Source organism: Stegostoma tigrinum, chromosome 2 (assembly GCF_030684315.1).
Source record: "Stegostoma tigrinum isolate sSteTig4 chromosome 2, sSteTig4.hap1, whole genome shotgun sequence".
Taxonomy (NCBI): domain Eukaryota; kingdom Metazoa; phylum Chordata; class Chondrichthyes; order Orectolobiformes; family Stegostomatidae; genus Stegostoma; species Stegostoma tigrinum.
The window spans coordinates 93584581-93598490 of NC_081355.1; the positions used below are offsets into that span (position 1 = coordinate 93584581).

Sequence of the window (13910 nt, forward strand, 5' to 3'; positions counted from 1 at the left end):
CAATAAGAAAGCTGTTTGCATTTCAAATTCATGATTCCTCAGGTGCCATACTTTGTTACCAGAGTGGGGGGGGGGGGACGTTTGCTTTTATTTAAAAAATGAGCAACCCCTTAAAATGTTGCCCTCTGAGATTGGCACAAGCACACGATGGCAAATTTTGGGGGCTGGGGGTGATGGGAGTGTAACATGTAGCTTCAGTGTCATGTTCCTCATTTTTGGGAATGTCGGTAAATCCACATGCTCGCTGTGTCACCCCCCAACCCCCACCCCCGAATATTAGCAGGTTGATGAGATCGCGTTAGGCTCCCATCCCCTGCTGGAGCTGAGCAGAGAGAGAGATCGCGGGGCAGCAAAAGCTCCTGGGGCCCGGTGGCACGGCTCAGCACCCAGGGCATCTCTCTGCTGCTGCTCGTGAGTGAGCTGAGCCCTGGGCTCTTCCACCAATCCCAGCACGAGGGTGTGTGCGCGCTGCCGGCGCATTGGAAGGAGGAAGTCGAGCGGGGAGAGATGTACAACCGCAGGGAGTCCAAGTGCAGCCTGCACATGGAGCAGGAACTGCCGGGCTGTGTCTACCGCCAGCGAGGAGGAGGGATACAGGTAGGAGAGAACTGACAGCCAACTCCGCCAACTTGGCTCTTACCGCCGTGTTTACAGCATGCAGCCGGCACCTACCCTCACTACTTGGTGTGGGCATTGTCAGAGCGAACCAGAGAACAAACAAAAAGATGGAAAGTCAAGCCCTGATTATTTTTGGTCTTGTCATTTGTAGGAGGCACCTGTTACCTCGGCTGCAGTGTGCGTCCGGTCATTGCTGCATGAAGTTCAGCGTATGAGCGAAATGGTTTCGGGAGCCCATCTGCTAATATCTAACTATGTCTCTGCTGACAATTAACCAGATATCGTTTATATCCACAAAGTTTTGCGAGCGCATTGCGCTTGTTATTTAGTGGCGCTGCAGAAGCACATTATTGTGCCGATCAAGAACTATTTCAAAACAGCGCTTTCTCCTGTAGTTCAATGGCAATAGTGGAACGAAGCTGAAATTCTATACGGCTGTAATCTGTTCAAGTAATTTTGTAGGAAGAAACTATTTCTGTGTCAACACGAATTTTGATCAGAGGCTTCACAATATTTTTTTTCGTATTCCAGCACTGGTTGCGGGAGATGCCATACTACGGCGCTACACTTTTTCTCCAACGTGTTCCATCAAAGTTTTGAAAAATGCTTTTCTGGAGATTAGATGGAGATTTATTTTTTCTTTCCTATTAGATTCACTCTCATGCGTGGGCATGAGAATGAGGAAGATTAGTATTTTGGGGAAGTCGTTCCAAACAACTTTTTTAGTTGCCATTGTAGTACAGAGAACTTTGCTGGAGTCACTAATTTAAATTATTTGTGCATTCTAACTATTTATGGGCATCTGTTGTTGATACAGATGTTCACAGAGAAGCTAAAATCCAAGGGGGTGCTCAAATTATTTCATTCCTCCCAAGATATTGAAAATTGAAAATGTTTTGTTAAATTAATCATTCTGTAATTATACAATGTACAGCAGCACAGGAGGAGTTATTTCAAGGCTTGCTATTAGCCAAATTAGTATTCAGACATTTGCATAAAACAATTTCATATATATAGACCATTTCTTGATGAGGGCAATAATGTAGAAGAAATATTGGTCATTTAGGATTAGGGGGCATATTTGCTTCAACACATTCTTGAAAATATTATGCCATTTTTGTCAGCAACTACCAGAGAAGTTAGTAAATATTGGGACTATGGAACTGCTATGGAATGCAACAAATTCCTGGTTTTGCTTTTTAGTTTCATAACTGTTAAATATTCAATTGCATCAAATGTTCACGGACATTACCAGAGACAAATCACTGGTAATCTGCAATCCTAGCAGAAGCTGTAAAAAAATTATTTGTACCTCACTAAACCTCAATCGCATACTCCCTTGTGTTTGCAGTTGCTCAAAACCAGTGATTAGAACATAAAGTGTTACAGCAAAAGAGTAGCAGCTTCCCACCATTCGTTCCAAATCTGTGGAGCCATCTGTCAGTAAAACAGGAAGGCATGGGTTCCCTTTCTCTCCTGGGCTTGTTTCGCTATTTTAGGGAGATTCACTTCTCCCTATGTAGGGGCTAACTGAAGAAATTGGTTACTGCCACATCTTGAAGTGAGGGACAGAGTCTAAAGCTGCTGTTCTGCCCATCTGCTACTACATGAGGAATATTCATTATTAATCGAGGCAGAGCTGTGCTGCTCAAATATGCAGTCCTGCTTGGGTAAATGAGACATTCTTCTGTAAATTGCTTCATTTTTGATTGCTGATTGTACAAGTGTCACAAAGCTGACTCAAGGTTCATCGATGCATGCTCAGTAAATTAGAGAGAACATAACTATAGATCAACCAGAGAATGAATTCTGTGCTTCTCTTCACATACAATGACCCAGGGCCATTTAATTTTCTGCTTAATTTTGTTGCAGTCAGTTTGCATTTTTGGGTTATTATAGAGTGGGAAATTAACAATAAATAACAAATTTTGTCAACCTCTGCCTGTAATGAAATTTCTATAAATCTTTGTAATCTCTGAGAGATCAGGGTCTCCTTGTCAAATAGTAGTGTGTAGGTTTTTTTTCAAGAGTATTTGGAACCGAAGGAAGAAGGGCTTTTTTTTCTATAGCAGATAGTGAGTTAGAATAGTAAGCAGTTTCGTTATCATCTATCCAGTAACTTACTACATTATTCCTCCTCCTCTCCCACCCACCCTATGATAGGAAACAAACAGAATATGGAAACTGAAGAGGCACAGGACATTTCCCAGCTGTCAGGTGAGACAGGTAAATAGAAATTTTATAGTTACTCCATGTTATTATACGGTTCTTGTTTAAACAGTAAGACATATTTGTTCCTGATATTTTTATGTAAATGTTTTGTGTGTTATTGTGGAAGCTAACTCTACAAATCTTCCAGAATAATACACAGCATGGATGAACTTTTCCAAACTGTTGGACAGCAATAAGGATGACAAGTTTACATGTCAATTAAAAAAAACCTTTTTGGATAACATTTTTGAATTCATAATGAAACCCAAGTAATCCAATTCACAGTTTTCATCTAAGAATGATGTTGATTGAAAAGGGATTCACATTTGCAGTACAGATAAAAATGGTGCATGATATTTGAGGAATTTGAGGGAATGGTACCTGGAATTGACTGTTATATAGAACGAAACACATTTCCCTTTTTGTGAGAATGGATTTTTGAGATTATTTCTGTATTTCCTTACTTTTGTGTGATTTTTAATTTTTCAAAAGAAAAATCCATGACCAGGGAAGGTTCATTTTGCCTACAAATTTTCATGGGCCAAACTGAGAATTTTATTTAGCATTCATATTTAATTTGATCAAGAACCTATTTGAAACACATTGTTTACATTTTAAGTACGCTCAGTTAATAAACTTAATTCAACCATAAGCTGTGGAACATTACCTGTTCAGTACCCTCTTGTTGAGGCGCATTTTTCAGCAGCCCTGATAAGTGTCTCGGTCTTCGGTATGGATGTGAGATAATTAATACGTTTATTAGTGTCACACACCCTCTCCCATAAGCAGACCACGCAATCTGCAACTCTGTTTCACATTTCACACTGGTGTCTTAAGTTTTGAAGTCCTCTCTCTCTACACACACACACACACACATACACGCGCGCGCGCGAACTGAAAGGATAAAATATCGAAACGACATGTAACATTTCATAGCCGTTCACATTTTAAAACCAGGTACCTTTGAAGAAAAACTGTACAACTCACTAGCAGGCATGTAATGTAACTAATGTAATTGTAGTTCAGGAGCCTGTCTCACTTCCCATGCATTAGTTACTTTGCTAAGTCCAGGTTCCTCCCAGCAGCTGCTTATCTTCTGGTCCAGATCTTGTAGCCAGCTGCTCATCTCCCTGGCTAGGTCATTTGAAACAGGCACTCCTTTCTTGCTCTACATCTCTTCAGGACCTGCTCCGTCTTGATCCCATGCAGTATGCAGGAGCAACGTTCTTTGAGTTACATTTCAATGATACAATCCCCTACTGGAGTGAACTTTGGAAACAGTTTTTTTTATTTTGTAACATCGTCAAAACATTTCAGATCTGCTTTCTCATTCTAGAAGTAGATATCTGGAAACAAATACAAGCCAATTACTAATTTAAAATAAAAGTTAAATTCTTTAACAAAAAAGATCACTGGACTGTATTCATTGAAGATTAAAGCACTAAATTTGTTGAATAATCTGTTTACCTATGATGGCAAAATATATGATTATTTTTCTTAACTCTAGCCCAGTATTTTTCTTCATCAACAAGTACATATCTTGTGTCTTTAGTCTGTAGTTATTTTTTTTCTCTTCTGGCCCATGCAACTTATTTAAAAAAGGCCCTAGTACAGCATCGTCATGAAACCAACACATTGGCATGTGTTAAAATTAACAGTTGGAGCTGCAAAAGGTTTTTTAAAAATGTGGTTAGAAGAGATATTGCGTCTGATTTTGCTGAGTGACAAATGAACGGCACCCACTGTTTGTTTGATTTCCACATATACGTTGACTTTCTGTGGGATTTTGCAAGACAAGTGGCTATCAGCAGGATATCCAAATGGCTTAGTGCCCTTATTAGGCAGCTGTGTCTCTCTTTAGCCCTGCTGGTCAAAGAATAATGTGGATCTGAAGGAGGAAATCTTATTTAAGATTCAATACCGAGTCAGGTGTAGAAAGATTTATAAAATGTCAGGAAACAAAAATTGAATTAAAAAGGCAAGAGATCAGAGACTAAAAACACCCTAAAGTACAATTTTGTTTTTGAAAACGGTTCTCCCAATGTAATTTAGATTTTAAAAACTGAAGGAAGGATTTTTCACGTTTGAAAAAGGTGATTTCCTGAACCAGAGATTGTTTGGCCATATTTAAGACATTGTTAAAAAAAATTACTGAAATGAATGGGCTTTAGCTTTTTATGGTGAGTGTAGTCTGTATCTACAACATCAGCACAGAAAGTTGATGCTATTTAATATATTTGAATGGGTGTGTGATGCCTAGACGGTATTTTGCAGGGGAGCAGAGCTTCTTCAACAGCAGCTTCTGGATTTTTTATTTAACTGCGCGTGTGTACTTACTGGAAGTAGTTGTCTGATTTTTACATAAAGTGGCGAGCATCGTTAGCCTCCACAGCCAAATCCAATCCACTGATGCAGTCAATTTTGTTAGCTGTTTTGTAGTAGAAATACAGCTTTGATAATGGATTGATGAAGGGAAAGGAAGACTTCATGCAAGTGTAGATTTTCATGTAATTCATATTTTCTGCTGATTACAGCCAAAAGGTAACGGATCTCTAAATGTTTTGTTTTAAAGCTAATTTTTCCAAAATTAAAGATTAACATTTTCAATGTGGAACCAGAACGAAAGAAATTAAGCAGGCAGGCACCTGGAAAATTTTCTCTATTAAATGGAAGAAATTGTCCTTTAATTATTTTTCCAGGTTTTCCAAAGGAAGGAAGAATTTTTTTTCTCAAATAATTGCTTTCTCTTTTGGCTTTCTGCTTTGATTTCTCGGATACCTGGTACAGTGGCTCAAACTATTGTTTTTGTTGTTTTCTGCCCAAGCCATTAAATATGTAAGTCAGTTTAAACACATGAATTAAAAAATCAAAAGAACCGTGGATGTTGGAAATCAGAAATGAGAACAGAAATTGCTGGAAAAGCTCAGCAGCTCTGGCAGCATCTGTGGAGAGAATCTGTGGAGAGTTAAACACATTTTCAACCTCAAATATGTGTGTAAAATAATGCAATCATTGAAATAAAGCAGTTCTGAAGAGTAGAAGTGAAGCATTGCACTTCACCTGAATGTCCTGGTCAGATTTCATGAAATGGCACTGTTCAAGGAAGAGCATAGCTGTTCACTGAGTGCCCTCACCAGTAGCTAGCCTTCAACCAACGCCATTAATTTCACATTACCTACAAAGTAACAGCTATAACACTTTGAAAATAATTAATTTGCTGTAAAATATTTAGGAATGCTGTCAGGATATGAAAACTGCTTATGTGCAATTTTTTTTAACTCTGTTACTGTGTTTTGTTTTGTATATAAAATTGTGAAGGGTAAAGTAATTGTTTCAGTTTGGACATCTCCTTATTTAGTTTTAGATGAATGTTCTTCTTGGCTATATTTAAAGTTTTGACCCAAGCCATTCATAAAATATTTCTTTGAGTGAAGGAAAAACACACAAAGCCTGAAGGTGCATCTTTCACACTTTGGTACAAAGTGCAGGTAAATAAGATGTGTGGATCTCTAAACTAAGAATAACTAATTTTGGAAATAATCAGCAGTTCAGCCAAGCCTCCGGCTCGCTTGCTGACTACTTTCAAAATCTCTAGCTTCTACAATATTTGAGTTTTCTATTAGTGTGAAACTCTACATTTGTTCAAAGCTGCAGTTATCATTGTTTTACATTTAGACATTTCAGGTTTTACTTGAATTCAGATTAAAGGAATCAGTTGGAAGTGTCTGGTAATAAATGGCTTTTAGGTTAAAAAAATTTATAAGGAAGTAAAAAAATAGGAGCAGGAGTAGGACATTCAGCCCCTCTTCTATTTCATATAAAACCATGAGCTGCTCCAAGCTTCAATTTCTCATAGAAATCATAGGATCTCTACAGGCAAAGAGACCATTCAGCCCATCAGGTTTGTAGCAACCCTCTGAAGAGCATCCCATCCAGATCCACCCAGTCCCTTTAACCCTGTATTTACCACGGCCAAGCCAGCTAACCCGCACATCCTTGGATTCTGAGAGGAAACCAGAGCACCTGTTGAAAACTCAGAATGTTCCTTTTGTGCCCTCTCCTCCTTGTTATTTCAATGATCTATCTACTTCTTTAACAATACTTAGTTTTATATCCTCCACAACTGAAAATTCCAGACCTTTTCACTCTCTGGGAGGAGAAGTTCCTTCCCATCTCAATTTTGAATGAATGTCCCTTTATCCCGTGACAATGTTCCCTGGTTTGAGGTTCCCCCACTACTGGAAACGTCTTCTCAATTCCTACACTGTCAAACCCTCCTTATCTTTTATTTATCTTTAATATGATTCATAAATTTCAACACTAATTCTTTTTAACTGTAATGAATTAAGTCTTAAACTGGCGTAGCTTATCAAGAATGGCTAAAGAAGTTAAGCCTTTATATATTAGCGTTTAGAAGAATGAGGTCTCACCTTGTTGAAACGTAGTTTCGAAAATTCAAGTGTAAATCCTGAGCAAAGCAATTTAGAAGGAAACTAACACATCATGGAAAATAAGTAATTACATGGAAATTTAATGCACAGTGCTAAAAAGGAGTTGGCATGTATTTTTGGCTACACCAGTGGTGCCTTCAATGCTACCAAATAGCCTATCATTGTTCTGTGTCTCAGTGAGGTTTGTGAGCACAGATGCTCTGTTATTTTAGATTGGAAATGAGCATGTTTTGTTCACAGGCATTATCACATAATTTTTCAAAATAATTTCAGGAAAAGTAAAGCCTAAGTTTTGTTTTACTCATTCATGAGACGAGACCTTCAGCACAGTACCAGCATTTGTCTTCAATACCAGGGGGAGGTGATGGCCTAGTGGTATTATTGTCCATCTATTAATCCAGTGACCTGGTCAACATTCTGGGGACAAAGATTTGAATCCTACCACGGCAGATGATGGACTTTGAATTCAATAAATATCTGGAATTAGGAATCTAATGATAACCGTGAATCCATTATTGATTATCAGGAAAAACCCATCTGGTTCACTAATGCCTTTAGTAAAGAAAACTGTCATCCTTACCTGGTCTCAATCATATGTTACTCCAGACCCACAGCAATGTGGTTGACTGTTAACTGCCCTCTGGGCAATAAATGCTGCCTGGCCTGCAATGCCCTCATCCTGTGAATGAATAAAGGAAAAAATATATAATTATCCCCCCCCCAGAAGGAAAAACTACTAAAATGTATGAATGACATCCGTTCTGCTTTACTCATGCACCTCAAAATGCAGCTGAAGTGTGATCACGATGTTGATTTCTAAGTATTACTTTATTTTTACAAATCAGATGGCTTTGCTATCAAGGAATATCAACTGAATTTTCGAACTTTTAAAAGGTGTCTTTAAAATGTTACTTGTTGGACTTGGTTGGACTCAATGCCAACATGACACATCATATTCACCAGTAACTTGATAATTGTCACGAATATATCATGCCTTGTGTGTTGTAAATCAATTCTTTCCTCTATTATGTATCCTTTAAAACAAAACAAATTTGATGTTAATCCACTAAAATAGCAAGAACTGCAGATGCTGGAGTCAGAGATAACAAAGTGTGGAGCTGGAGTAACCTAGCAGGCCAGGCAACATCAGAGAAATTCTGAAGAAGAGTCCCGACACAAAACATCAGCTTTCCTGTTCCTCTGATACTGCCCCACCAGCTGTGTTCCTCCAGGTCCACACTTTGTTATCTTTGATGTTAATCCAACTTGTTTTGAATTTTAAGGAAAAAATGCAATGATATGATAGTCAGGGCCTACTGAAAGAATTTTTTGTTATTATAATGTGTTGAATTTTGACCTGAAATATTTCAAGGTGATTTTCAAACTGGGAACCCATTGCCCAGATAATTTCCAGACTGCACTTTCACTTCTCCCAGGCTGAGGCTGACAGCTGAGCAGTAACTGATTGTTTGGCCTACAAGAACAAAGTTGCTGGAAAAGCTCAGCTGGCCTGGCAGCATCTGTGAAGGAAAAAAGAGTTAACGCTTCAGGTCCGTGATCCTTCCTCAGGACAGAGCCATTCTGAGGAAGGGTCACCGGACCCAAAACGTTGACTCTTTTTTTTTTTCTTCACAGATACTGCCAGACCTGCTGAGCTTTTCCAGCAACTTCTGTTTTTGCTCCTCATTCACAGCCTCCGCAGTTCTTTTGGTTTAGATTGTTTGGCTTCATTGAATTAATGAATTAACATTTCCCTCTCAACCTCCTCATGTCTAAAGATTAATGCCATCTTTAGGGCTCTTAATAGGCCATTAACTGGAGTTGAGTGGGCTTCCTATCAGCCCCTTCCTGCCCTCCTTCTTTGAAATTCACTATGCACCCGGAAGGTGAGATGTCCAGCAACACCTTCTTGCAGTTTAATTTTCATATCGCACCCACACCCACGGACCAAAAACTTGATCATAGAAGTAGGTTTTAAGCAACATCTGAATGAAGCGAGAAAGGTAGGAGTCTATGATGGAATAATTAAATCAGGGATGCACTGGGTCAGAATTAGCTGGTTGTGATATTTGTGTTGTGGGGCTGGAGGCTGTTAATGAGATAGACAGCGTCAAACACATGGCAGGATTTGAAAAAGAGGGTGAAAAATTTGAAACACAAGTACTGCTTGACCAGGAACCAACTAAGTGTGGGGTGATAATTAAATACAACTCCACATGAGGGAGGGAACTGGCAGAAGAGGTTTGGATGAGTTCAGCTTTGCAGAGGATGGAATATGGAAGATCAGTCTGAATGTTGGAATAGTCAAGTCTGGAGGTAGGAAAAGTTAAGGGTTTTCAGCAGTGCTTGCACTAGAATGGTTGACGCTGGGTGATGTTTGGAAGATGAAAAGAGATAATCTTACTGATAGTGTGGATGCCTGGTCAGATATTCATTGTTTCAATCCCGAAACAGTTGTGAGGAAAAATGATGGATTTGATAGTTGAGGAAACTGAGTTTAGAGAGGGGGCTGAAAACAATGTTTGTTTTGCTTATACAATGCTCATTTGAAGACCTGGTGCAGATGTAAGGGGCAGCATAGCCTCATTCGGTGTTATAATTGTGAGCTTTTGTGGTAACTGGAGGGATTCTGGACTTTAGGCCCACAGTCTGATAACTTAGCAACAGAGGGCCTGTCAGGAGAGATGATGGTGAGGTAGAGCAGGAAGTTGGCAGTCTGTGTGTGAAAACTAATTCTGTGTTTTCAGATTATATTGCCAAGATGCAATATGAATATGAAAAATGGAAAGGGGTGTGGCAAGAATACTTAGGAGGCACTGGGTGAAAGATTGGGAAGAGAATACATTACAAGTGATACTCTGACAATAAGATAGATAAGAAAGGAACCAGTTGAGTGTAGCCCGATCACGTTTGCAACAATGGAATGGAGCAGGAGGTTGGCATTAGGATATCAAAGTCTGCAGGCAGGTTGAGAAAGTTGGGATGGTTTATATTGCCTTTGTCACGGTCACGCATTACTATTATTTGATGATTACTATTTTGGCACAGACAGTTGGAGTTTCAGGAAGGATGATCATAAATTTGGAAGATGACAATATGTTCAGGGCTTTGCAGAGAGAAAAGGAAGTTAGAATTGGTGCCGGGGATTTCAAAGATGTTCAGGTTTTCTTTCAGATGAGAGGTGGTGACAACAGGTTTAACCGAGTGGACCAGCACCCAAAGATAGAAAATTATTAAAAATGACAGTGAACAGGGTTCCATACCAAATAAGGAAATTGGGCAGTAAGCTTACTGGGAATCATTTTGAGGGAGCAGGACCTGTGTTTTGGATAAGATGAGTCTAGAGAAAGCAAAAGAAAAGGTAAGAGAGAAACTGAAGAAAGATCTAATATCAAAGCTAAGGCGAGAGGAAACTTGGGAATATTTTGGTCCGATAGATTAGTGGAATGGAATAAAATAGCCCAGGCAACTGATCCCAAGTTTAGAAACAGAAATCCATGTATTCCACCTGTTGGAGAGGAGGTTGGAGGAGATCTTGAAGGAAGGTTTAGAAAGATAGTTCATGGTAGAAGGCGAAAGATGGGGCAGGCACAGGAGCAATGTCTGGCATGCAGTGAGTGGATGATGGGACAGAGTGATGGGACAAAGTGATCAGAGATGACCTTCTCTGTGATTGATACAATGAGATCAGTGAGATGATGAGATCAAGGGGGTGACCATGACTCGGACTTGAGAAGTTTTCATTGGGGTAATTAAGGGAAGGTGACATGCAGTGAACTCAAAGGTGAGAAAAAAACATAATGAGGATGAAATTACTGAGGATAGAATCCATTCAGTGCAGAGACTAAGTGGGGAGAAGAAGTAGTGTAGATACCTATGTGAACAGCAGCTGCACAATTGGGAGCTCAGCCACGACCATTAGCTTTCAATCTCCACACCACCAGTGTGGCACCCAGAAGATACATTTGTAAAATTCATCAACATCAGCTCCTTTTATCCATTCACCATAGCACCTGGAAGGCCAGTGTCACCTTCTGCAAATTTCTCTCTCGGACAAATTGGTATGGTTTCAAAATAAGGTCTCTCCTATTTACTAAAGTGAAAAGGAGGCATTTCTTCTCTAAGGGTTGTCTTTGGCATTCTGTAACCCAGAGAGCAGTGAAGGCTGAGTCACTGGAAATATTCAAGGCAGTTTGACAGATTTTTTGAAGCATTACGGAGACCAGGAGGAAAGTAAAATTGAGGCTATGATCAGAGTGACTGTAATTTTATTACAAAGTGGACCAGGTGTGAGGGGATGCACAGCCTATTCCTGCTCCTGCTCCAAATTTTTACCATGCTTAAAAATTCTGGCATTGCTAGAAATCCTCATATCCTGTGAATTTATAAATAGAAGCTTTATGTCTTTGCCTTCCATTTAAGTTTCCTTTGTCTATTTGTTTTATTTACATTAATTTTGTTGATTATATTGATTATTTAACTTCCCTCCTTTACTGTCCATTAATACATTTTAATTAAATGATAAAATCTAGAATCATTAGTTGAAGCATTCGCATCTGTCAAAGAAAATTTGGTACAAATCAATTCGAAGATTTTAAGCACATGGATAAGCAGAAACCTGTTGCAGTGATGAGCAACTTGATGACAGAGAATGTGACAGTTATGCAGATGCAGTCAGTTAGCTCTGCACTGTCAACAGGCACAGTCAATCCTAAATCACCAACACCATTACCTCAGAATGCTTGGAAAGTCCAAGTACCATATTCAAACGACGTTTGGACAAGAATTCATTTCCTGCAAGACAACAATAACATCGTGAACTGAGGATTTTGCAGTTAAAATGCTACCACCTTTCCCTGCCAGCCCCACTGGGATCTGCCTATCATGGTTAAGCTGCTGTCAGCAGGGATTGATATTTGTCTGTCGTTCAGCTTCCTCCCACTGCTCCCACAACCCTTCTTGAGACTGTTCCTACTCAATGTCCTTCGCTTGATAAACCCTGCATCAGTCTCGAGAGCCTAACACTGCTCAAGGCAATCTTCAGCCAAGCTCCCTCTATTCTAGTCCAACAAGCTAGCTCAGCTGGCTGGACATCTGGCTTGCAATGGTTCAGTTCCTAGACTGACTGAGGTCACCATGAAGGGAATACCTTCTTAACCATACCCCTTGCCTGAAATGTGGCAGCCCTCAGGTTAAATTCTGTCCAATGATCAAGTAGCCAATGGTCCTCTGGCATTACACTCACTTGCACTTCTCATAGAACGTTTATGGCTTCAGCAATTCAATTCTTGTGGAAATGTGATGAAAATCAACAAGTTAATTCAGATTTCTTTGGTGCAGACCACCTATAATTTGTACTAATTCAACAGACTAAAATGGAATTAATCAAGTTCAAAACATTCATGCTGCAATTACTATAGCATTAAAATTATGTGGCCACACATTATTTGAGATAAATTACAGTTAATCCAGAAACATACTCTCCTCTGTCAAATATACAATCTTGTTATTTTGATTGTTGTTGTGGTTGTAGCTGGTTATTGTAATCTTATCCTTTCCATACAGGGAGTAAAGAAGCTCTTTCTGTAAGTGATCAAGAAGAGTTAGAGCAGATGCCTGTCCCAGAAGATCTGTCCACCAGCTCAGGGGGGCAGAACAACCTACAGGGTGAGAGGGTCATTGGTAAGTGCAAAAAATGTTAGAATGATTATATTGACTGCACAGACTATAACAATCTATTCAGCACATCTGGTCTGTGCTGGATTTGTATGCTCCACATGAGTCTCTTTCCATTCTGTTTCATCTAACACAATCATCTTTTACTTCTGTTCAATTCTGCTCATGTTTATCTAGCCTCTCCTTCAATGTACTTATTATTACTCCAGCATTAGACACTATTCTGTTTATTAAAATAAGTGACTCTTTGTAATAATAAAGTTATTTGGAACTCTTTTGGAAACTGATCATTTGAAATGCTTCAAAATAATGTAAGTAATATAAATTAACTGCAGTTTATCTGGGAAATAAACCATGATTTGCGTAACAAATCTACAAAATTAGAAAAGTAGTTTCGTATGTGTGAACACTTAACAAGCTATTTTCTTAAATAGAATGCATCTTTTTAAATCAGCAAAGGGGCTTCAGGATAAATCTGTTCAAAAATCACATGGCACCAAGTTATAGTCTAATGGGGTTATTTGAAATCACAAGCTTTTGGAGCACCGCATCTTCATCAGGTGCATTGAGAGAGGGCACACAGACAGAGTTTATAGGCAGAGAGATCAAAGGATCATACTGGTGTGAGTGGAGTGACCAAACCTAAAATAGGTGCTAGAGAGCTCTGTCAGAAAGGAGACACAAGCTTTGATTGATTAAGATGCAAATTCCAAAGATTTTATCAGTGTCTGCCTAACTTTACAAACTTCAATCAGGCACATGCACAGGTAAATCTGCGGGGTGAATCATTTCTTCTAGGATGTGTGTCCATTTGCAGATACATTCTGTTTTGTTCAGAAAACACGCAATTTGTAGTCACAGTCAGTCAGTGTGGCATTTTATAAATTCCTGCTTTTGGAATAAAACCAGCCTGATTCCAGGTTAAAACCTGGAGACCAATTCTGAACAAGGCCT

At 39.2% G+C, this 13910-nt stretch overlaps 1 protein-coding gene across 6 annotated transcripts in view; it reads left to right on the plus strand.

The window, feature by feature from the left end:
- Window positions 1–426: 426 nt before the first annotated feature.
- The window catches only part of ikzf1 (IKAROS family zinc finger 1 (Ikaros)), a 102066-nt gene continuing 88582 nt past the window's right edge, over window positions 427–13910 (plus strand). Inside the window, exons 1-3 of one of the 6 annotated variants that reach the window (XM_048520426.1) lie at window positions 427–597; window positions 2782–2835; window positions 12846–12962. In XM_048520426.1, coding sequence (XP_048376383.1) covers window positions 2796–2835; window positions 12846–12962 — 157 coding nt within the window. In that variant the 5' untranslated portion in view covers window positions 427–597; window positions 2782–2795. Of the gene's footprint in view, window positions 598–1957; window positions 2289–2781; window positions 2845–12845; window positions 12963–13910 lie in introns of those variants that run through there. The other 5 variants (XM_048520424.1, XM_048520422.2, XM_048520412.2 and 2 more) reach the window with 5 other exon arrangements.